This window comes from Crinia signifera, chromosome 2 (genome assembly GCF_055691185.1).
Source record: "Crinia signifera chromosome 2, ASM5569118v1, whole genome shotgun sequence".
Taxonomy (NCBI): Eukaryota; Metazoa; Chordata; class Amphibia; order Anura; family Myobatrachidae; genus Crinia; species Crinia signifera.
Genome location: NC_139218.1, coordinates 129,617,070 through 129,641,557, shown reverse-complemented (window position 1 = coordinate 129,641,557; position 24,488 = coordinate 129,617,070). Strand labels below are relative to the sequence as shown.

The window sequence follows — 24,488 nt, the reverse complement described above, 5'->3', positions numbered from 1 at the left end:
GGGCAAGAGTTCACAATCTTTTTTTAATCAAGGCACCCTAGAGTATCAGAATTTTTTCACGGCATCCCTAGGGCAACAAAAATAATAAAAATAAACAAACAGAATACATATAGCATTAAGTAGATTGGGTTTATATGCGATTCTTAGGTTCAGTTATGTGGTAAAGGGCAGGATTTGCTTCTGTTTGTACACATTTTATGATTGGCAGCCACTAGCACTGGTTTTGCCCATAAATAATTAACCATACATAATTTGAATTGGTCCTTGACCACCAACGTGGGGCACCCCTGCAAGTGTCCTAAGGCACCCCAGGGAGCCACAGCACACCGTTTGGGAACCATTGCTTTAGGGCATGGGTCTTCAAACTGCGGCCCTCCAGATGTTGTGAAACTACAAATCCCAGCATGCCTTGCCACAGTTTTGCTATAAGGGAGTGTTAAAACTGTGGCAAGGCATGCTGGAATTTGTAGTTTCACAACATCTGGAGGGCCACAGTTTGAAGACCCATGCTTTAGGGCAGGCATGTCCAACGTTGGCCCTCCAGATGTTGTGAAACTACACATCCCAGCATGCTTTGCCATAGTTTTTGCATTCTGTAATAGCAAAACTGTGGCAAAGCATACTGGGATGTGTAGTTTCAAAACATCTGGAGTGCCAACGTGCAGTAGCGCACGCAGGGGGGGTTTCTGAGTACCCAGAAACCCCCCCAGGAGTCTAAGGGCCTTAGTCTGAAAGCTGAGGGTCCCCTCTTTCCATGGGTAAAAGAATTGTAAAAATCGGCCCTTGGGAACCGGAGATATCGGACTTCAAAGCAGTGGTCCCCATCCAAGCCTGTTAATTGCTCTTCCCAGTCAGATATTTCAGGTTCTGTCTAACTTAGAGTTTTTCTGAGGATATATTCCAAAAGCTGGGACTCTCCCGCTTTGATGGACACTAGTAGCTTGCAGCTGGTTACTGCTCCAGCTCCACACACCTGGTATATAGTTTTATATACTCGTTGGCAGATTGCTCTGTCTCCTGAACTCTGATCCGCTAGTCCCCAATACCATTTGGTAGGTGGGATTCTCTAGTTTTTAATTCCATTAAAATCTAAGAAATCTATTTCTGGAAACTGGAGATATCTGCAGTCAAGCAAGCTGTCCTCCCACCAGACAATTATGAATAATAAGCCCACTCCACTATATACCCCTCTGCATATTAAACATCCTCTACCACCCTGGAAGTTATGTATCAGGGCCCCTTCATTCAGCCCAATGTCCCCTTCTCCCACCTCATCTCCCACCATCTGTGCAGTAAAGGGGTAATTAGTGGAAATTACTGATCCAGGCCCTACATGCTGAGCGGTTGATATAATACCCTCTACCACCCGGTGGATATCAAAGCTTCGCCCACCCCTACAGCTGGAGGATCAGTAGGTGCCCTAATACATTGCTATATATATATATATATATATATATATATATATATATATATATATATATATATATATATATATATATATATATATATATATATATATATATATATATATATATATATATATATATATATATATGTATATATGTATATATGTATATATGTATATATATATATATATGTATGTGTGTATATATATATATATATTTTATTATTTATATACATTTGGTCTATCTATAATACTTTAACTGACCCGGCATATACTGGGTCACCTAAGTGACCATCTCCGTGCTTTGCTCCGCCCCTCTGGAAACCCCCTTCTGAAAATCCTGCGTTTGCCACTGACGTTAGACATGCCTGCTTTAGGGTATAAGTTGAGATCTATATATTGCGTTTAAGAGGAACTTTGTGAACATTAAGTCTAACCCTTACTCCGGCTGCCTGTCATAGCCCGGCTTGCAATTCAAAGGAAACTGCATGTCATGTCACAGTCCTTGGCCTAGCCCCTCATGGAAAACATGAGCGACACGCCCCCCATAACCAGAAATGCCAGATGCCCCATCACATTCCTCCCAGTAAATGCCTCTGCCTGTCAATCAGGCAAAGGTAATCACATTTCTACTATGGAATCACTATTCAATTGCAGGACTCAACCACAGTGAAACTGCACAGGGGGTCGCATATGTGACCTCTGCTGAATTGCCCAATTAATGCAAACAGCGGGTTTTGAACTTCTAAGATGCCACCCCCACACTTTCACCCGAGTTCTAAGAAGTCAGTATTGTTGTGTGAGGGGTCAGTGGCACTGGCCATGAACATTTTCATCCTTACTATTTATTTATCTTCTTATATAGTGCAGCATATTCCTTTGCACTTTACAATAGGAGGCAATGATAAAACAAACTGGGTATTTACAGTCAAAGGTATGAGGGCCCTGCTCGCAAGCTTACAATCTATAGGGAAATGGGCATTGATACAAAAGGATAGATATTCTTTATTGCATTAATTCCACCAGAATGCAAAGGTGCGTGGTGTGCTGTATAGTACGGGAACCCAGCAGTTTGGCCAGGGGTCAGGAGGATGGAAAATGTGGTTAGAAGAGAAAAGAAAATTGCGCGGTGGATGCACACCAAAAGAGATGATTTATGTAATCATTTAAAACTTAACCTTTATTGTTAGTTATTCTTAAAATATTAAGAGGGGAGCCGGATATCCGTGTTCTTATATACGGAACTACGGGTCCGGGTCCACTCCGCTTATATGTGAAATTGATAAGAAATTAAAATGGACATACAGGTCACACATACATATAAGGTGAGGTGCTTACGCACTTTTGAAGTAAGATAGTGTGTGGTTAAAGATTAAAAAGTGTTCGCCAGACTTGTTACTGTGTTCTAGTTATTGCTGTACGGGTGATTAGGACACTGGAATTTGGATATAGGACCGTTCAGTGATTTGTGCGGTATGCACTTTGACACCTTTCTCTTATCTGGCCTTGGGTAGAGGGCGGGTGGTCGGGTATAGTTATATTCGGTAGTGTAACGTATTAATAACCTTTTACAGGAGTCCACTGCTATCTAGTAGTCAGGGAATTACTGGAAAATGTGAAAAGGAAAGAGAGGCTGTGTGTGGCCTGTACAATGGGGATGTGATTGGATAGGAACAGTATATAAGGGGAAAGTAACTGGTTCTGGAATTTGATAAACCTGCCTGAAGAGGTGAGTTTTCAGGGAACGCTTGCAGTTTTGGAGACTGGAGAGTCTTATTGTGTGTAGGAGAGTATTCCACAGAGTGGGTGAAGCCCAAGAAAGTCCTGCAATTGTAAATGGGAGCTAGTAATGTGTGTTTGTGTGTTTGTGTGTTTGTGTGTGTGTGTGTGTGGATAAGAGATGTGGAACCTGTGAAGAGCGAAGAGGTCGGGTTGGAAGTACTTTGTACTGAATACGGTATAATACAGGCAACCAATGAAGCGACTGACAGAGTAGCTTTGCAGACAATTAACGTCTGGCTAGGAAGATTATCCTCGCAGCTGAATTCAAGATGGATTGTAGTGGTGAGAGTCTATATTGACTTCTTCAGCGGTAAATCAATCAAGGTAAAAACAACTTTAATAGACTGCTCATACATCAGTTTGCGAATAGGCTGAAGTAGAATACAATCAAATTATGAATAGGCAGAAGTATAGGATGTACGCGGAAGTGTGCATCGCTACGCACCCGAAAAACGCACTGTGTATGGGCACCTTAAGAAATTGGGGGAGGGGAATAGACTCCAGGATCATCCCATATGTGGGAGAATCTGTAAAGGCTAACCATGCAGCCCAAGCGGAAGACATTATATCCTCCATAACCACATACATATCCACTATATGAAACCGATCTATGATCGTTGGAGGAGAGAAAGATCGCCATCATACTGGAATGACGGCCATCTCTGCATTGTTCATATGGCATAAGAGAGATTTCTTATATCTTGGAACAGGTCCCAACGTATAATGAAACAGCCAAAACAGGGGAGCTGTAGGGACCGGTTCACCCAGATGTACAGATGACACTATCACTGTAAGGAGGGACATTCCCACTAAATGTGGAGAGGGTTCCCCGGGGTGAGAAGCAGCCCCAGCAGACATTAGGTAAACGCAACCCCATTTTGATATAGTATCAGGATAGCTACACCACCGCAACATCAATTTATATTGTGTGTCCACCACTGCCGTGCTGGGGGAACAAGCATGTTCTAGTGGGAAAATGTTTCCCCATTTGGCATCCGTTAAATCAACCTTCATTTATTATATTCCACTTTTTAGCAAAGCAGGGAAGATTTATACTAGCATCCACTAAGAAGAGGTTATAAGTCTTGGAGATAGGACGGTAAGGGGAGTCCTTAGCTTTGCATGGATGTTCAAAGGGAGTTAGAGTGGAGGATCGACAAGTAGTGGGTTTGTAAATAACACCAAAAATCACTTGCTGACAAATTCCATTCCCTCCGCAGCTCCTCAAAAGAAACGACTCCCTTCCCACTCACTAGCTGCCCAATGCGGAAGAGACCTAGGCAGGGGCGTAACTAGATACATGTGGGCCCCATAGCAAAAGATTGTAAGGGCCCCTATTTATCACCTAATGCTGAAAAATGTATACAGCACATTATACTTTGTCAAGCTAAGTGGGCCCTTCTCAGCTCTGGGCCCCATAGCAGCTGCACCCCCTGCACCTATGGTAGTTACGCCCTTGGACCTAGGCTACACCACGACATAAATGTACTGGTGTCAGAACCTGGGGGGAAGTGCTTGTCATATAGGAAGGCCATATAAGGGGATGAAAGTGTGGCGACAGAGGGACATTTCCGAAATACTTTTCAACAAACCAAGGTTGAGCCAACTGTGGGGTGAGTAGAGCTAGGGAGATGAAAGTGCCATAGGACAATGTTAATGGGAGAGAGCAAGGTGTGACTTTATATTTGAACCCACTGTTTAATGGTGTGCCATTAATACTACATTTAGACTTTGGGCACAGTGTATCTCACTACTGTCCTAAATTCCCCCTGGTGAATTGCATGAATAGTAGACAGATGGAATGTTGGCATGCCTCCACACTAACAACAAATTACAAGCATGGCTTACAGGTTCATCATCCCATGAAACCATGCCCCTTTTTGCTGAGGACACACCCCTTTTTGGGAGTCCCACTTGGGGCAATGATGATGTTGAGAGGTATGCTTTGGAAATTTAGGATTCAAGCACATGATTATGCATTAAATCGTCTTGACCATTCCAGTAGTCTAAAAAGATTATCAGTCATTTTTGTTTCACCCCTCCTGGTGTGTCTACCATATTTTATACCTTTGTGTCATCTACAGAAAGTCATACTTTCCCTTTGATACCATTCGCAATATCCCTAACAAAGATCAAGGGCGGTATTTAATTATGCAAAAAAAATGGGCCCAGTGAATATTCAATTTCCATTCTCCTCAGTTTTAGAACAACTTTTTGCCCCTGCTGTTTCACCTTTTTTGGGGGCTAAAAGGCATGGGCAAAAAAAAGACACAAACTCATGGCTTTGTGAAACAGCAGCCTGTTCATGTAATTTTGTCACTTTCCAGGTGAAAATTGTGGGCATTATCGCCTGGAAAGTGATGAAAACACGTGAATATGCAGCTAATTTACTGATCTACAGCTGCATGTGCTTTCACCACTTTCCAGTAAAATTGTAGGCATGTTTTACTGTTTCTGTATCATTTCTCGCCCATGCCTTTTTGCCCCTCAAAAAAGGTGAAACAGCATGGGCGAGAAAAGACTCAAAAACGCAGAAAGTGGTGAAAATACGTGTATCTGCGACTAGGTGGAAAATCAGCACTAATTGAATACACAACTACAGTAAGTTCTGGTCCAAGTACAGATTCCTTGGGTACTCCACTTGTAGCCTTAGAAATCCTGCAAGTTCAACAAAATTATATAACAATTGTAAAATAGATTTAAAAAAATACAAATAAATAAGAAAAAATGCTTTGAGGGGTTTTAAGCACATATCATTTCTGGGGGTTATTGGGGCGATCATGTCTGAATAACCCCCTCTACCAGGTATAGCTACTATATAAGCTTAGCACTTCAGCTTCTGTATTAGTTGCATTTGGATGGCTTTACCAAGGTAATGCTACTGTAGGTTGTATTCTTATTTTTGGTATTTTGCACAGAATATATGTAATGTAATGATGATAATCCACCACAAGGTGGTGCTAGAGGCAAAACTGCATCTAGTATTGTTACAGATGGTCCATGAATTAAAAATAGTTAGTAATCATGAAGGATTCAGTATTGAATCCCGGCGGTCGGGATCCCGGCGTTCAGAATCCCGACGCCGGAATCCCGACAGCCGAAATGCCGACAAGGGGGGGACGTGGAACGCCCCCCCTTGCGGGCTCGCTGCGCTCGCCACGCAGCGGGCCCGGTGCCTCGCTACGCTCGGCACGCTATTTTATTCTCCCTCCAGGGGTGTCGTGGACACCCCAGGAGGGAGAAAGTGTTGGCATTTTGGCGGTCGGGATTCCGGCATCGGGATTCTGAACGCCGGGATCCTGACCGCCGGGATCTTAACTGCATCCCATCATGAAGAGTAACAGGAAAGAATTGGCAATTGTAACACTTTTCCAGTGAGGCAAGGGATATCCAAGAGTGCAGGTACCCCAAATACTCTGAAGCACAGGTGTTGCAGGAGGGCTTTATGGTGGGGGTTTAGGATTCCATTGAAGAGGAATGCCCCCCCCCCCCCTCGCCCAGGCACCTGCAATAGGGACATACATATGGGACCATGGGATCCGGTGAAATCGGCCCAAATTGTACGTGTATGAGCAACTTTAGCCCTGTATAGGATGGGACTGTAGGCCCACTTCCATACCCCCCCCCCCCCCCCCCACTCAATCTGGTAGTTTCACCCCTAGGTTCAGTTCCCAGAGTGCCAGGGAGGTTCAGGCTTATACAGCACCTATCCTTCCTGGAAGGAGCATAGCTTAGCAATGTCCTGGATGAGGAACACTGTTGGGTACAACACCTGTCATTTCACTAAGCAATCAGAAAGGTCAGGGGGCAGGGAACGGGAGCCTAGTTGGCAAAGCCGTACAGTGAATCAACTTCCAGGCTACGTCCCCTACACACAGATATTTTCAAAATTATAGGGTTTTACTTAACTCTTCATGTGCCAAGTGAATTTGTTAAAATCAATGTGAAAGTTGCCAAGCAAATAATTTCCATCTGCGAAGGAAACAAAGGTCAGAAGGTTGGAAAGGTGGTCAACCCTCCCGGATTCTGTCTTCCTCCCCCCCTGACCGCGGCGTTTAGCTAACCTGATTTGCCAATCTCCCGATGGGGAGGGGCTAAAGTGTCATAATCTCATCATTTAGCCCCACCCCTCCGTGGATATAGGCAAACCGAGGCATTTTCCAGCATGGCTTAATGACATCATGCTCAAGTATCGCTCCGAACTCTTGCTGAAATTCTCCTCTCCAGGCTACTCCCGGAGAGATAACAAAATTCGGCAACCCTGGCCTAATTCAGTCTGCCGTACTGACAGAGTGAAAACCCACCCCGTGCAAGTCTGTGACTGGCTTGTGAAAATAACACCGATCAGCATTTAGCTGTAAATCCATTCGCAACTCACTCACTATGGAATGATTTTTCTAATGTGTGCAGTCTGTGCGTAACCCAGAGCCTAGTCTAACTGTGAGAGCTGATGTCACATACCCTCTCTGAAAATGCTTGGGCATGTCTGCGGTTTTCCTGACACTCCCAGAAAATGGCCGGGTGACACCCACAAATGACATCTTCCTGTCAATCAACTTTCAAATGGCTTGCAATCAAAAAAGACACTGGGGGCCAAATGTAATAGGGTGAGAGTTTCAGAAAGTGAGAGATTTTGGGAGAGTTTTAACAAGTTTTTTAAAGCAGCAATAAACTACATGTCAAAATCAACCTGTTTTTTCAGTGTAATTGATTGCTGCTTTAAAAAGAATGGGAAAACTCTCCCAAAATCTCTCACTTTCTGAAACTCTCACCCTATTACATTTGACCCTCAATTTTTTTAGCTGAATGGCCTTGCGTATGTGCACTGCGATCATTGGGGGTTATTCTGGTTGATTCGCTTGGATGCAAATTTGCATTGTTACGAGTCAACCAAACCCCGCCTTGCAAATGGTGGTGCGCCGGCCCACCATTTGCAGCGTGTGCTCAGAGTAACCTTAGATCTGCATGTACATTCTGAGGGAAGTGGGTGGGCAGCTGACATCCGGTGATGTCAGCTGCCCACCCTCTGCACCCGCATCATTGGCCCATTACTATGAGAATGCCCAGCGTTCTCATGGAAATGCCCATGAAACGATGAGCGTTCCCATTTGCTAACGGTCCGCACCGCCGCCCCATGACCCCCCCATTAGCTGCAAGGTTGGGTGCATGAACCGCACCAGGCGCATGCACATAGGAAAAACATCGGCCCATGCGAACGCATGTGTACCGGCATGTTGGGGGAGCAGGGGGATAGTTTGGTGTGCATTTCAAATGCCCTCCACCCTTTGGGACAGTTGCTCCTGAATATGTTGTTCTTTTAGTATACCGGCAGGGGCCATGCCCTCACATCAGCAGAGCTAGCCAGCGGCCCCACAGATGGCCTTTTATAACACAGTGGTGGTGCAGGGACCCCCGTTCTGGGCATGGCCCGCTGGAAGGATGGCTTGGTACAGGCCAACATAAGGTCAGCTGTTGTTAAGTTAATGGAGGCATGGCATAAGCAGATGGTGGAAGATGCAGGAGCCCAACTGGGGAGGTCAAAGTGGGCTCAATCAGGAACTATTGTTGTGTGGTTATGGATGAGTTCTGGGGTGCTGGTAACCTGGTACCAGGGCCAATCATTTTGTGTAATCAGCACAGGGAATGCAAAGCTGCTGAGATCCCATGGGCCACACATTAGGCTATATTGGACAGTTTTGTGTTGGTAGGAGCTGGGGTGCTAGGAGTCACTGTCCATGGTGGTAGTATGTGTGGATGTATGGAGTATGCTGGTGGTGTGAGGCATGGTCCCTGTCACCCCTCATTGTAGTCCTTATTCTCCTAGCACATCTCACCTCTGTGTCTCCCTACACTGTCCAGCGGCTGTCTACCCTACTTTTTTCCTATTCACATAGACGTCTCTCCCTACCCGACTCTGAAACTGACTGCACTAACCGTCAAGCCCTGTGTAGGACACATGGGTACCACACCCCATGTGCCATGTGCCATATGTAAAACAAAAAATAAGTAATTTAGAGCAAATAATTATTCATAAACCTTACACAGACATGCATGCACATCATCATTCTTACACCTAACTTATCAAAAAAGACATGGACAACTGAAATTGGCGTGAAAGGGGTAAACCTTTTTATTTATAAAGGAGGGCGGCCTATTTGATCTAACTAAATTTTTTTTTAAATAAAATCTTCCGGAGATTAAAAATCTTAATACTATCTGTCCTCTGTAAACATTTATTCCAAGAGAGGAAGAGAAAAAAAGAAGTACTCTGGGTGGGGGCACCCATGTATCACAGACAGAGGGCTTGCTGGTATTGCTATTGTCTAAAACATAGGATTTTATAATTATTAAAAGGGGTTTAGGTAGTATTGTTTCCTTGTCTCAAAAAAGCGCTCTGCAAAAATATATAAGGGTTGATAGTATGGGCTTTTTTGTAGCCTGGCAGCTAGTTACACAAGTCTATGTAGCTTTCTGTGTAACCGTTGTGATCCTCATATATCCCCAATAGGTTATACCAACATGCAGGTAAGTAGTTTTTGGGGGGTTATAATCATGGGTCACACTGGAGAGGCAGTACAATCGGATAACCAGTAGCACGTGTGTGAATGCAGAATCTCTGTTTGCCTGTCTTGCTGCTGTTTCACCAGCAGCTGATTTTAGTGTAGATCTGCTGGTGTGTGTGATAAAACTGGCTAGGTGGATGAGCAGAGGCAAAGTGTGTGGGCGAGCTGATGGCACAATACAGTACTAAAACAATGTGTATATCACTGGGGGGTCCGCTGGACAAGTCCAGCGGTTACCTTATCCTGCTGCTGTAGTGTGTGCTTGGAGCTCCTGACAGCCGCTACGCTGCTCTCTTCCTGGTTGTCACTGTCTCTCAGCTGTGCGCCGGTCACGTGTGTACATCACGTGGTCGGTGATCCCGACGTACGTTTCGCTGGGGGCGCTTGGTCATGGGAGGTGTGACTATCTGCTGGGGGAACCCTGTTAGATATTGTATTTTGCAGCCTATCATCAGCTTAGTTGCGTGATTGGCGGCGGGGTCTGTCCTATTGGATCTTGGTAGTCCTGGCCAATCTGGTGTGGGGGCTTGGTTGCCCTGACCAATCAGGCTCCGGAATGATGTTCCTTTTGATTGTATAACGGGGGCCTGAGTTCTATGCTGCACACTTAAAGACTTGTTAGCGATATTATAGTAATTATATTAATTGCACCGATAGGAGGTCTTGGTTGTTATAGAAATCTTTGTGTGTTGTTTGTTTTTTGCATATTGGCTGTGTGCTACTCTTTGGGTTCCTCTTTGCAATTGGCCACGGGTTGTCAGATGTGGATATTTGTGGGTTTTTTTAGAAGTTTTTTAAATAGAATAGGGGAAAAAAATGGTTTAAAAGGGTTAAAAACTTTCTTTAAGGTAATTTGGCAGTTATTTATAGAGGGTTCTACGCACAAGAACGTGGTTTGTATATGCGTATTCAGCAAGATTGGTTGTTCAGCGCCTTATCCTATGTGCTTCATGTGGTGCTTTTAACTGTTAGGGTGATAGTGAAAGTGTAGTTAAGTGGTGGGCTGCAGTGTATTGCTTATATTGTGCCCTTATTGTGGTATACTAAATTAGAAATGGATGCTAATACTTTATGGTGACCCATGTGAAATAGTGGAGTGGTGTGTTATTTAATAATAATAATAATAATAAATTGGACTACAATAGGGCATTTTTTTATTGTGACATCATTTTGTATATATATATATATATATCTAGATATGATAAAGCCAGAAGTCCATGTATGAAATATGATACCGGGGGCGGTAATGTAAATTGTAAATGTAAAATGCAGAAGAGTCCGGTTCCGGGGCCTTGGTCCTGGTTCCGGGGCTGGTCCGGGGTCCTGGGCTCCAGGGCTGATGTCTCCGGGGTCCAGGATCCAAAGCCCCGGACCCCGGACCAGCCCCGGAACCAGGACCAAGGCCCCGGAACCAGACTCTTCAGCCCTGGAGCCCCGGACCAGGATCCAGGGACCGACCTACGGGCTCAAGGTAGGTAAGTATCAGTATGTGTGTGTTATGTATGTATTAAACTTTTATTTTTCAGGGTGTCAGTGTGTTTTATTTAACTATTTTTTGTACTGTAGAACTACAAGTGCCAGCGGGCCCTTTAATGCCCCGCATGCTGGGACTTGTGGTTCTCCAAGTCCCAGCATGCGGGGTAGGCTTGCTGGGACTCATAGTTCTACAGTAGAAGACAATAGTTTTTATTCTTTTTTTTACACTTTGCATCAGCCCGATGCCCACCACCCAGGGGCATCGGGGACAGCCCCGGACTTTCAGCATGGGCTGGTAAGTCCTGGAGGGGGGGGACCCCTTCATTGGGGGGGTCCCCACTTCCCCAGGACCCCTGCCCATGCTGACCAGCCACGGGGATAATGCTTTGGCCGCGGGACCTTATATAATAAGTGTCCCCCGGCTGTGGCATTACCCTGCTGGCTGGTTGGGTCTGGTGCTGGTTCTTAAAATACGGGGGTCCCCTAGTCATTTTGTCCCCCGTATTTTGGGAACCAGCGCTGGACCTTGAGCCTGGTGCTGGTTTCATTAAATCAAGGGAGCCCCTATTTGTCTGTCCCTCTGATTTTATGATACCAGCACCAGCTTTTTGAGCCCGGGGCTGGTTATGCTTAGGAGGGGGGACCGCACGCCGGTTTTTTTTTTCGTTTTTTTTTTTCTTTTAACTATTTTTTTACAACAGAACCATGCACAGATCTCAATGATCTGTGCATGTTTCTGATAAAATCGCCAGTCAGAACCTGGTCTATTTTTTTTGTGATTTTTAGTAACCTTTACTAAAAATCGCAACCCATTAAATATGCGAGTTCTATCCTTTTTAATGGGAAAACATCTGGATGCGATTTTTAGTCTAACTAAAAAATGCGATTTGCACCCTATAAAATATGCGATTTTCGGGAAATGCCCGAAAACGGCATATTTTGCGGAAAAAATCGCAAAAAAAAAAAAAAACGCCTCCCATTACATTTCGCCCCGGGTGTTCCTAGGTGGTCTCCCATCCTAGTACTAGCCTGGCCCTTTGCTGCTTAGCTTCCAAGATCGGCAGAGTTTGGGCGATCCAGCACTGGTTTGATCGTATTGTTATTAGAGATGTGCGGGCTCGGATTTGAGAGATCCGAGCCCCCACGGACGTCATCATTCCGAGCCCGATTCCGAGCAGCGCTCGGAGATTCCCGCCTGACTCGGTCCGTCCGCGTGATTAGAACGTCATCTCCCGGCGTCGGATTTCGCGAGGCTTTATAAGCAGCTGCCGCGCCCCCGCCATCTTCACTCCAGTCAAGTAGTGGGTTGGGAGAGGGTGTGTTGGTGCTGCTGCTGGGGCTTAAACTTGAGCTTGACCTTGAGCTTTTGCAATCGCTGGTGCTGTCTCTCAGTGCTGCTGTGTAGTAGTCTAACTGTGTACTTGTAGTACTACTGTCTCCTCTGTGCGGTTTACCTCTGGTGTGCTGTGCTGCCTGTAATTGATTATTTTATTTGCTGGGGCTGTCTCCCTCAGTGCTGCTGTGTACTCTGTTCTCAGCTTAGGACAACAGTCTAACTGTGTACTTGTAGTACTACTGTCTCCTCTGTGCGGTCTACCTCTGGTGAGCTGTGCTGTAATTAATTATTTTATTTGCTAGGGCTGTCTCCCTCAGTGCTGCTGTGTACTATGTTCTCCTCTGCTTAGGAGAACAGTCTAACTGTGTACCTGCCTGTAGTACTACTGTCTCCTCTGTGCTGGGGCATACCTCTGGTGCTGTGCTGTGCCATTTATTATATATATAATTATTAATTAATTATATTAAATATAAATATATATAGTCCACTGGTGCTGCACTGCTGCCTGCACTGAATCTGCCAGTCTGGCGGTCTGTGGTCTGGGGCTCACTGGCCAATAAATAATTAAATACTGCCTGCCTAATAAATAATTAAATACTGCCGTATATCTCTGTGGGGCTCACTGGCTATACTGCCGTATGTACCGTCTGGTCTGGGGCTACCTCAGTGCAAACTTTGGCAATAAAAACAATATTGTGAGGTGTCAGGTGTTCAGAATACACTGGAAATGAGTGTAAATGAATGTTATTGAGGTCAATATAGCGTAGGAGCAAAAAAAACCACCAAATTCTGCGATTTTAGCTGTTTTTATGCATTTTTAACAAAAAAATCATAACCCAAAACCCAAAAAAATCCAAACTCAAAACACTTAGGAGGTGTTTTGCCAAAACTCATTAGAACCCAAAACCTCAAGGTAATCAGAACCCAAAACCCAAAAAGTGGCCGGTGCACATCTCTAATTGTTATGGTCTCCATCTGGTTTGTGGGATCCAAGCAAGGTGTCCAGGTGAAGTGTTAGTTGATAATAGGGTAGTTGAAATGTGCAAAAAGAAGGGGGGTGTGACTATAAAAATTGAACACATAACTAGTGCTCGTTGAGTTGAAAATACTCTACTGAGTAATAATGAACTGTGATATAATTTTAATTAAGAAAAGGCTATAGTGTGAGTCTATATGGTGCTTAGAAGCAGTAAGGTTGCTGAATAAGGAGAGGAGTGAAAATCACTGGTTCTTTCTTCAGTCTTCTTAAAGGAAAACGCCATAATTTATGTTTTCATTCATCCCAACTGGGTTGATTGTGTTTAGTTTGAAGATCCACTTCTTTCCTGGCTAGGGTATTGGTTAGGTCTCCACCTCGTATCCCCAGGTTGACTTTGTCCAGGCCAAGTACTTTCAGTCCTTTGTAATTATCCTTGTGTGTGGTATGAAAATGGCGGGCTACAGTTGTTAATTTCTTCATTTTTGTCAGATCGGAGTTTGCGTTTCTTATTGTCACAATGTGCTCCAATATTCGCTGTTTAAGCGGTCTGGTAGTCATCCCGACGTATTTTTGTTCACATGGACAAGAGATGCAGTAAATAACTCCTTTCATGTTACAATTGATGTAATGTTGTAATTTTACATTCTTACCGAATCTGTCCTGGATTGTTTTTGCGCCGTGTATGTGTGGGCAGATTTTGCAGTTCCCACAAGGATACGTGCCTGTTGTTATGTTTGTGGGTCTTCTTCATCTTTGGAAGTGGCTGGATACTAGTTGGTCACGAAGATTCCTTGACCTCCTCCAGCTCATTTGAACCCGTGGGCTCAGTTTTTTGTTGAGTGTGGCATCAAGGTGTAATACTGCCCAGTGCTTCTGGATTGCATTCTTGATTACTCTCCATTCTGTACAGTAATTGCCCACAAATCTTATTGTATCATCTTTTGGTTTTGTAGTCTTTTTGTAAATGAGGTCTTCTCTTTTCTTTGTTGCAGAGTTTCTCATGGCTTTTTTTATGGATGTCTTGCTATAGCCTCTGTCCTGGAGACTAGTGGATAGCTCCTTGCTCATGGTTCTGAATTCTTCCTCATCTGAACAGTTCCTCCTGAGTCTGAGGAACTCACCTTTGGGTATGTTCTCAATGGTTGGTAAGAAGTGGGCACTGGTTTGGTGTAATAATGTATTTGTTGCTGTTTCTTTCCTGTATAGTTTTGTGGAAATCAGGTTCTCCTCATTCTTATAGATCATTAGATCCAAAAAGGGTTGCTGTTCCTGGCTGATGTTGTGGGTCAATCGAATGTTCAAGTTGTTCTGATTGATGTGTTTGATAAATTCCATCAGGAGGTCCTTTTCGCCCTCTCTAAAATGCACTATTACCTATTGTAGTCCAATTTATTATTATTATTATTATTATTATTATTATTATTATTATTAAATTACACTCACATCACTCCACTATTTTACATGGGTCACCATAAAGTGTTAGCATCCATTTCTAATTTAGTATACCACAATAAGGGCACAATATAAGCAATACACCGCAGCCCACCACTTAACTACACTTTCACTATCACCCTAACAGTTAAAAGCACCACATGAAGCACATAGGATAAGGCGCTGAACAACCAATCTTGCTGAATACGCATATACAAACCACGTTCTTGTGCGCAGAACCCTCTATAAATAACTGCCAAATGACCTTAAAGAAAGTTTTTAACCCTTTTAAACCATTATTTCCCCTATTCTATTTAAAAAACTTCTAAAAAAAAACTCAGATATCCAAATCTGACAATCCGTGGCCAATTGCAAAGAGGAACCCAAAGAGTAGCACGCAGCCAATATGCAAAAAACAAACAACACACAAAGATTTCTATAACAACCAAGACCTCCTATCGGTGCAATTAATATAATTACTATAATATCGCTAACAAGTCTTTAAGTGTGCAGCATAGAACTCAGGCCCCCGTTATACAATCAAAAGGAACATCATTCCGGAGCCTGATTGGTCAGGGCAACCAAGCCCCCACAGCAGATTGGCCAGGACTACCAAGATCCAATAGGACAGACCCCGCCGCCAATCACGCAACTAAGCTGATGATAGGCTGCAAAATACAATATCTAACAGGGTTCCCCCAGCAGATAGCCACACCTCCCATGACCAAGCGCCCCCAGCGAAACATATGTCGGGATCGCCGACCACGTTATGTACACACGTGACCGGCGCACAGCTGAGAGACAGTGACAACCAGGAAGAGAGCAGCGTAGCGGCTGTCAGGAGCTCCGAGCACACACTACAGCAGCAGGATAAGGTAACCGCTGGACTTGGCCCCAGTGATATACACATTGTTTTAGTACTGTATTGTGCCATCAGCTCGCCCACACACTTTGCCTCTGCTCATCCACCTAGCCAGTTTTATCACACACACCAGCAGATCTACACTAAAATCTGCTGCTGGCCAAACAGCAGCAAGACAGGCAAACAGAGATTCTGCATTCACACACGTGCTACTGGTTATCCGATTGTACTGCCTCTCCAGTGTGACCCATGATTATAACCCCCTAAAACTACTTACCTGCATGTTGGTATAACCTATTGGGGATATATGAGGATCACAACGGTTACACAGAAAGCTACATAGACTTGTGTAACTAGCTGCCAGGCTACAAAAAGCCCATACTATCAACCCTTATATATTTTTGCAGAGCGCTTTTTTGAGACAAGGAAACAATACTACCTAAACCCCTTTTAATAATTTCCCAAATAAAAATCCTATGTTTTAGACAATAGCAATACCAGCAAGCCCTCTGTCTGTGATACAAGGGTGCCCCCACCCAGAGTACTTCTTTTTTTCTCTTACTCTCTTGGAATAAATGTTTACTTAATACATTATATACTCAGGGGAGCACCACTGGCGGTCCAATAAAAAGGACACCACATATCTACTAAACTATTGGTGTTCAGGAACCATTTGTCCACTATAGGATCTGTCGCCAGTTTTTCACAGATCTGACACTATATCTATACAACTACAACCTCAACAGTGGCTGATTACCACTGACCAGTGCGGACCCAACTCTCCCAAACTCCCTTTACCCCTTTTCCCCTTTTCTGATACTGATACTATCTGCCCTCACTAAGTATGGTGGCGGGGAGAAGGACGGTTGTAAAAACTTTCAGGTAGGATATGAAACTTTAATAAACGTCAGGTAAAAAATTCTTAAAATAAAATAATCCTAGGGGCCACCTGCCCCACCGTTCAAGGACAGACCTCCTGCCTTATCCTTGAACGATAGCAACTCGCGAGGGAACGGCTCACCGCCCTACCCTCACGGGGAAAATCATCAACACAAAATTGGGCTACCTGCCCATCCTACCACAACTTGAGGAATGTCGCTCAACTAAAATGGCAGAAAGCCCACCTGGACCGGTGATGCCCTCTTTCCCAGATGTAATAGGAAGCCATTTTCTAAATTGGAGCCATCCCCAGGGAAAAAAACTATACAAATAAACTAACTACCGTTCTGAAACCGCCACAAGTAAAAGGCTGACACAACATGCCATTCTAAACTAAGAAAAATACTTGGGTGGGTGGGTGGGACGGGAAACAATCCGGAGCAAAGAGGCAGAGGCTTCTGGAACGTTCAGCAAACTAACCCAAACCACTCCCCCTATCCTTCAAAGCATCCAATCAGCAAAACTGTAACCTAACGCCAACCCTCCCCCACAAATACCAGGCAACCCCTGTAGTTAGTGAACTCCTGATGTGCAGCAAAACAGTCTGGAAAGTTTGTCATTCCAGGCACACAAGGCGCCTTTCATGATCTTTATTTTTCAAGGGAGGTATGTTTTATCTTTTTCCTGTGGGGGCTAGTGTATTTTTTGTCAATGTATTTTCATTTGTGTTTTTATTTTCTTAAGGTGCCCATACACGGTGTGATGGTTGCACCCGTTATGGGCTGGATCGTATTGCAGCGCATACGTTTTGTATGTGATTTACGTGAGATGCAATCAGATGGCAGTACAAAGAAAGAAGCAACCAAACACAGCAATAACCTGGAGCACTCACAGACTTGAGTAAAAGTGTTTTCATCATACTGGATACCACAAATATGGCGCCGCAGAAGGCTGCCTCGGAGCTGTGCAGCTCAACCAAACTACATGTCTCCCCTTGTCTCCCCCTGTCCTTGTCCTCGAGTGTGATGACCCTGCCAAGTGTGGTAACCAAGCACAGCAGAGAAGCCCTTCTGAAATGGAGCTCACCCCTGGTGCAGACCACCCATATGAGCCTGACGGAGCGGGACGTGGGCAGATCGGCAGCCCTCACAGTCCATGCTGCCCTTGCTGCCCTGTGCAGAAAGGATGCAGCAAAGTTGAATGGCAGTTGCTGGAGAGTGGACCGGCGACCATGGAGAACCATTCACAGAGGTAGCAGAAAAGTAAACCCCCAGGGCCTACTTATGGGGGCCCAAAAAGGAAGTGGTGTGACTCAGTGCCCACCTGAGAAGATAGCCAGAACTGAGCCCCTGACAACAATGAGGGCAAACCCAGCCAGGCCGCTGGCTCCCTCCAGTAGGAACAGACATGCCCCTACCACCGCCAAGTGGCCTGGAGGGGCCCCCCACCTAACAGCTAGGCTGACAGGAAGATATGTGAGGCTCAGGACTCGCAAGAGGGGCCGCCGTGCTGGGGCCCTAGTTAAGTGGAGACGCAGAGGTCACAGATCTGCACTCCCAGCTATCCTACTCTCGAACACCCGATCCCTTGTAAACAAGATGGATGAGCTGTCCCTGCTCATAAATGATGCAAGATCAGGCACTGCTGGCTCATCTATCCTATGCTTTACTGAGACATGGCTAGATGAACTTATTGCCGACTCCTCGGTGATACTGCCGGGCTACAGTCTCCTCAGGGCTGACCGCGACAAGGAGCTCACCGGAAAAACCAAGGGATTAGGTATCTGCTTCTTCATAAATGAAGGGTGGTGCACCGACGTAAAAACTCTGAGTAAATCAAGCAGCCCTCAACTAGAGACACTCATCATTAAATGCAACCCATTCTACTCCCCCCGGGAATTTGCCTCAATAGTCCTGGTGGGGGTGTATATACCTCCCCAAGGAAATGCGAAAGAAGCCCAACTAACTCCAACTGGCCACCAGGATAACAGACACAGAACTCAAACATCCGGAAGCACTGCTTATAGTGATGGGCGACTTCAACAGTGCCAACCTGTCCCAAGAGCTACCGAAGTACAGACAGCAAGTCAGATGCCACACCAGGGAAGGACGTACCTTAGACCACTGCTACACCACTATCAAGTCTACTTACCGGGCTTTCCCCCGGGCAGCTCTGGGCCTCTCTGACCATTGCATAGTCCACCTTCTACCAACTTACACCCAGAAGCTAAGGTCAGCTAAACCAGTGGTCAGATCAGTCAAAAGCTGGACAAACGAGGCAAAAATGAAGCTTCAGGCCTGTCTCGAATGCACAGACTGGGGAGTCTTTGAATCCTCCGCTACAAACCTAGACGATCTGACCGACACAGTGACAGCCTACATCAGTTTCTGCGAGGACCTGTGCGTGCCAATCAAAACAGCACGCACCTTCAACAACAACAAGCCATGGTTCAGCGGTCAACTCAGGAAGCTCCGTCGGGCAAAGGAAGAAGCCTATCGCAGTGGTGATATTGTCCTGTACAAACAGGCCATGAACTCCCTAACACGGGAAATCAAGCTGGCAAAAAAAACATTCTCAGACAAGCTGGCGAACAACCTGTCAACCAACGACCCCGCGTCAGCTTGGAGAGGCATGCAAGCTATAACCAACTACAAGATCTCTCGAACCCCCTCCACCATGCACCAGAAACTAGTGAACGAGCTGAACGATTTCTACTGCAGGTTCGAGAAGGAAGCTACCTGCATCAGTCCTACCCCTGACCGGGGCAAAATGGCTTGCCCACCCTCCTTCCAAAACTGCCACCCCCAGACTCTCCAGGTGGACCAAACAGAGGTAGAAGGAATGTTCAAGAGGGTCAACCCTAGGAAAGCTGGAGGCCCAGACGGAGTGTCTCCATCTGCCCTCAAGACCTGTGCAACACAGCTCGCCCCTATCTTTACCAGGATTTTCAACACTTCACTAGAAATGTGCAAGGTCCCCACCTGCTTCAAAGCCTCAATTATCGTCACGGTTCCCAAGAGCTCAACTGCGAAAGACCTCAATGACTACAGGCTGATTGCACTAACATCAGTGGTCATGAAAGTGCTTGAACGTATGGTGCTGAACCACCTGAGAGTTGTTACAAATGCTCACCTCGACCCCCTGCAGTTTGCCTACCGAGCAAACAGAAGTGTCGAGGATGCAGTCAACCTAGGGCTGCACCACATTCTACAGCACCTGGACAGTCCAGGCACCTATGCAAGGATACTATTTGTTGATTTCAGCTCGGCATTCAACACTATCATCCCTCACATCCTGGAGCCAAAACTCCGTTCACTAGGAGTCCCAGAACCTACATGCTCCTGGATCACTGACTTCCTGACTGAAAGGAAACAGGCGGTGAAAGCAGGCGCATTCATTTCAAACACGTGCACAATTAGCACCGGTGCCCCTCAAGGATGTGTCCTCTCCCCCCTGCTCTTCTCCCTCTACACAAACGACTGCACCTCAGCAGAACAGTCAGTAAAAATTATAAAATTTGCAGACGACACAATGGTTATCGGCCTAATCATGGATGGAAACGAGTCGGCATACAGACGGGAGGTGGATCGGCTAACTAAATGGTGTAGCGGAAACAACCTTGACCTCAACCCCCTCAAAACGGTGGAGATGGTGGTGGACTTCAGAAGGAAACCAAATGCCATGCACCCACTCATAATATCTGACAGAGTAGTGTCGAGGGTCGACTCCTTCAAATTCCTAGGAACAAAGATTTCCTGCGACCTCAAATGGGGTCCCAACATCATTACAACTGTCAAGAAGGCTCAGCAGCGGTTGTTCTTCCTGAGGCAACTCAAGAAATTCAACATCCCGCAGGAGCTGCTGCTCATCTTCTACACTGCCATAGTAGAGTCTGTCCTTTGCTCCTCGATCACAATCTGGTTCGGAGGAGCAAACGAGAATGACAGACGAAAGTTGCAAAGAGTGGTGAGGATGGCAGAAAAGATCATTGGGGCGGAGCTCCCCACTGTCCATGAACTATACCTAACCAGGGTCAATAAGCGTGCAGGAAAGATCTTGGCGGACAAGCTACACCCTGGCCACAACCTGTTTGAACCCCTTCCGTCAGGCAGACGTTTTAGGTCCATCCCAGCAAAGACGACAAGAACTACAAAAGGCTTCTTCCCAATAGCTGTCCACCAACTAAACCGTATTGAACATACCAAATACTAACTCGAACTTTTCTAGATACATGTGAAATGTATGTGATGTATGTTTATGCCTCTCTTCCCACCCCCTTTGTGTTCCCTGATTGATGCTGCACTGTTACCACAAAAAATTCCAAGCATACGCAAGTATACCTGGCCAATAAAGATGATTCTGATTCTGAAAAGTATGTGCAGCATAAACTTTTTATACAGTGCGATGAGATGCCTGCGGGAGCACGCATCGCATCACACGGTGCAAATGCAACGTATATGGGCACCTTTAGACCTTCATACTGTCGACCTAATTATACATACCCTTCTGTGATATTTGATGATATCTTGAAATAAATCTGGTCTAAATTAAATATCTGATAATAATTACAATTTAACGTGAAATATCTGTCAGCCAATATATCACAGGTTAAAAATAAAGAAAAGCAGAATCAGACTAGAGATGGGATTGGCAGATATGTCTAGGCTTGTTAACTTTACCTAGGCAATAGGCCTGGTAAAGTTAACAAGCCTTTGGACTTTCCTGATAAACAGACCAATCCCATATTTTATGTAACAAGCTCCACCTCACCAGCAGCTCCATTCATTCCCTGCAGCACGTGTGATCAGTGTACGAGCGTGCAGTTTCTCATACACAGCTTGCATCAACTCCTTACATGGCTCTATTAAAAAAAGCACTGGTTGCGGTGATTGGGATCCTTTTGGCTGTTTACCTCTTCTCAGATAAAAAAGTGTTTGAACCAGGTAAGTATTTTTCCTTTCTACCAGATATATCCTTTTATATGTTACTGATATAGTCTGTAGAAACTGAACAATATCATCAGCTAAACATGCAGGTCATTTGGTTACATTGCTAAATTGACTTGCATGTTCTGCCGACACCAATCACATAACGACACGCAGGAACGTGCATCATTAACAATATTGAGTGTGCACACTAGACGATATTGTGAGATCTATTGCTCAGAAGCCCCTTTCTGAGCGATATCTTTCACAATATCCTCTAGTGCAGTGATGACTAACCTTGACACTCCAGATGTTGTTAAACTACATATCCCAGCATCCCCTATCTCACAGCTGTGTGCATGCGATACATCATATGCAAAGTAAGGGTGTGCACCAGGCACTTTTAATTTTTCGTGAAACGTGTTTTGGGTCTGTATCTAGGGCAGTGTTTTGGATCTGGATCTGTTCCAAACCACCACCATCTTCGTGTTTCGTGTTCTGATATTTTTTTTTTTTTTGCTCCTACACTATTATTAACCTCAATAACATTCATTTCCTGTCTATACTGAACACCTCACACCCCACAGTATTGTTTTTAGGGCAAAAGGTTGCACCGAGGTAGCTGGATGACTATGCAAAGCGGCACAAAAACTGGACTTATATGGTACACTTAGCATCACCCTTGGACTGACACGAGACACTGTGCACCACAGCTGGACTATTATGGCACACTTAACAGTAACACTTCTTGCAGGTTAAAAAATAAATAAAGCACCTTTTGCATTTAACTATATAAAATCAACTCCACGCCGACGTGGATAGTGAGGGTATGAAAAGGTCGGAGGTTGTAGTTGATAGTACGGGAGGCGTGGGGGTGCTTTTAACATTGTAAGCACCTAATATGGTGCTTATACAATTATTTATCTTATAGGGGGCACATTTAACATTGAAAACACCCATTAGGGTGCTTATACAATTTAAAATCGTATACCATTGTATATGCCCTACAATGGCATACAATTCGATGGTATACAATTTAAATTTGTATAACATCGGCTAAAATCGCATTGCATCGCATACCATCGTATGCCTTATGGTATGTGATGCGATGGGCGCCGTGCTAGAAAACAAGTACCGAAATCCCAACTTAAGCGGCCAGCACACGGGGAGATGTAGTTATGAGCAATACTAGATCGCTCAGCACACAGTGCTGTATAGTGTTTTCTGATGAGAACACTGGCCCTGACCGATTAATATCCAGCATGCTGGATATTTATCACAGGGCGAAAGCGAGGCGCAGGCTTTGCATCGCTATCACTATATCTAGTGAGATCGCTCAGAAAATGCCTGTATATCACTACGTGTTAAAGTAAATAAACCCAATCTATGGCCTTTTATATTCATCTTCTCCCAAACTGACGTTGCAGAATGCTTGTAGCTAACTGAACTTCAGCCTTAAGTATATTGTTCCTCTCGGGTATCTCAACATATTCTTGACAACTATCCAGTGCTCTTTTTCTAAATTGTTTGCAAACTGAATCACTCTATTGACAGCAGGGACTATGAGCCTAATTCAGACTTGATCACAGGGCAAACTTGTTCTCCTAATGGGCAAAACTATGTACACTGCGGGTGGGGCAAATGTGACCTGTGCCAAGAGAGCAAAAGCATCCATTAGTGCAATATGGCCACTTTTATGTGATTTTGACAGGAAAAAGCACATCAGTCTCCATAGCTTGTATTACTCACCAGCATACCTCCCAACATTTTAAATTTAAGAATATTTATTCTCATGTGGAAGAAAAGGGGACATGGCCTAGGTCAAAGGGGGTGTGGTGCCACAGTTATGCTGTGGCCTCAAGCCCCTCCCCCATTTTTGTTACACTATGGTGGCATGGCCAGCACTGTGTAAGTTGCTGGCCATGCCCCCAGCCACTCTGCTACACTGAATAGATGATCTATCCCCCACTGCACAGTGGCTGGCAGGGGGAACTGATCCTCAAACAATTGGTAGGCATGCCCAAGCTCTTTTGATGGGTGCCGGTCGGGATCCCGACTGTTAAAACACCGACAGCCGGGTTCCCGACGGCCGTCAGCTATTTTCCCTCGTGGGGGTCCACGACCCCCATAGAGGGAGAATAGAATAGGTGGCGAGCGTAGCGTAGCTCGCCACCGCACCCGCAGCGTGGCGAGCGCAGCAAGCCCGCAAGGGGCTTTGTTGCGCTGGCCACACTGTCTGAGACCAGGCAGTTGGGATCCTGACGTCGGTATAATGACTGTCGGGATCCCGACTGTCGGTGAATCATACCACACCCCTTTTGATCTTGAATCTTTCAATTAGTGAAAGCTTCATATTGGGAATTGGTTTTCTTGTCCTCTGTTCCTGGTTATCCTTCTTTTGGACCTATTGCCACTTTTCACTCTTGCCAGTCGCTGTTTGACTTTGTGTCTTGGAGGGTTGAGGGTCACAGCACGCAAAGTTAACAAATTCCTCATTTCACCTTTTATAGGAGCTTCTTCTTTGTTGCTCCTCACAGAATGTCTGCTGGGTGGTTGATCACCATTTTAGTATCTGACACTTGCAGCTCCAGGTATAATTAGCTTCACAAGTTTTTGTGATGTTACACTTGACTTTAGCAGAAGTGGTCTTGGGAAACACTACGAGGTAAATTTACTAATGCTTCTAAAAATGAAAAAGAGGTGATGTTTCCCATAGCAACCAATCACATTATGTCTATCATTTCTCTTTTGCATTATAGATAATTATAGATAGAATCTATTTGGTTGCTATGGGCAACATCACCTCTTAAGTTTTAGAATCTTTAGTTCGTTTGCCCCTACATCTGTCGA

General features: G+C 45.0%; 1 protein-coding gene across 3 annotated transcripts in view; it reads left to right on the top strand.

Moving 5' to 3' along the window:
* Window positions 1-24,488, top strand: part of HSD11B1 (hydroxysteroid 11-beta dehydrogenase 1) — a 53,628-nt gene that overhangs the window by 1,863 nt on the left and 27,277 nt on the right. Inside the window, exon 2 of one of the 3 annotated variants that reach the window (XM_083172822.1) lies at window positions 14,534-14,668. The exons of 1 other annotated variant lie outside the window; for it this stretch is intronic. In XM_083172822.1, the coding sequence (XP_083028948.1) occupies window positions 14,608-14,668 (61 nt within the window). In that variant the 5' untranslated portion in view covers window positions 14,534-14,607. Of the gene's footprint in view, window positions 1-14,533; window positions 14,669-21,513; window positions 21,657-24,488 lie in introns of those variants that run through there. One more of the 3 variants, XM_083172821.1, reaches the window with a different exon arrangement.